The sequence below is a fragment of the Penaeus monodon genome, chromosome 28, assembly GCF_015228065.2.
Source record: "Penaeus monodon isolate SGIC_2016 chromosome 28, NSTDA_Pmon_1, whole genome shotgun sequence".
NCBI lineage: Eukaryota > Metazoa > Arthropoda > Malacostraca > Decapoda > Penaeidae > Penaeus > Penaeus monodon.
The window spans coordinates 34,750,939-34,751,856 of record NC_051413.1 but is presented as its reverse complement, the minus strand read 5'-3'; the positions used below and the strand labels follow the sequence as shown (position 1 = coordinate 34,751,856).

Below are 918 nucleotides of genomic sequence, written 5' to 3'. Positions count from 1 at the left end.
CCATTTATAGTTCGTTTAACATGGAAAAAACGAAAGAACAACAAAAAATGGAGTATTAGCCTAAGACTAAGTGATGTCGTAACTTACCTATACACAGCTGGGTCATTAAGGTTCAGGATCTCAACAATGTAGTTGGAGAGAATGAATGGGAACACAGGATACTGCATCAGGTCATTGAAAGAACGACCAGCAAGCTTGTTCAGTTGCGTCAGATATTCATAGTTTGTTATGTGACCTGCAGAAAAAATGAGATGGATCAAGAATATATATTTTCTTATTTCATTAAACAATACAAAAGGAAACCCACAATTTTTTCTGAACAAAGGTTAAGTGATGAAAATCATGAAAAATCCAAACCAGGCCTTACCTTCCCTCCATTGTGTGGTGACTTCGGGTAAAGTTGCTTTACTTGAAAGATTTGGAAGGTCAGATGTGCTCAAGATCCCGATAACCTAAGATCGATAAATAATTACTTTGATTTCTTCACCATTTCCTATTTAGTAGCATACTTGAAGAAAAGCTGTTAGATACAACAATTCCTTGTTATTTGCAACATGAAATGCATGAAATTAGGTATTTAATTAAGGTACCTAAAAGAAAGACATCATTGTTCTAATGAATCCAGAGAGTGTTCCTAAGGGAGGAGATAGAATGCGCAAAGAAATTTTCCCTGACCAACACCTATTCCAAGCTGGTACTATGACTTCAAGAGGTCACCCAAGATGTCCATGGCTGATCTGGCATCTAGCAGACTGACATTAGAAACTGAGAAGCTCTGGTTTACGGAAATGATGCCATACAGAGGCCATGATACACAGGAGGTTAATCTCTAGCTCATATGAAATTCAGTATCAACTGAGCAATTATATTCATTACAGAAGCAATCAATACACACCATTAAAATTTCATCCATCTTAT

General features: G+C 36.5%; 1 protein-coding gene across 1 annotated transcript in view; it reads right to left on the bottom strand.

The window, feature by feature from the left end:
* LOC119591544 (lysosomal-trafficking regulator-like) overlaps positions 1–918 on the bottom strand; it is a gene marked incomplete in the record, with an annotated part of 91,173 nt that overhangs the window by 6,091 nt on the left and 84,164 nt on the right. The window contains 3 exon segments of the mRNA XM_037940294.1: positions 88–235; positions 368–452; positions 896–913. Coding sequence (XP_037796222.1) covers positions 88–235; positions 368–452; positions 896–913 — 251 coding nt within the window.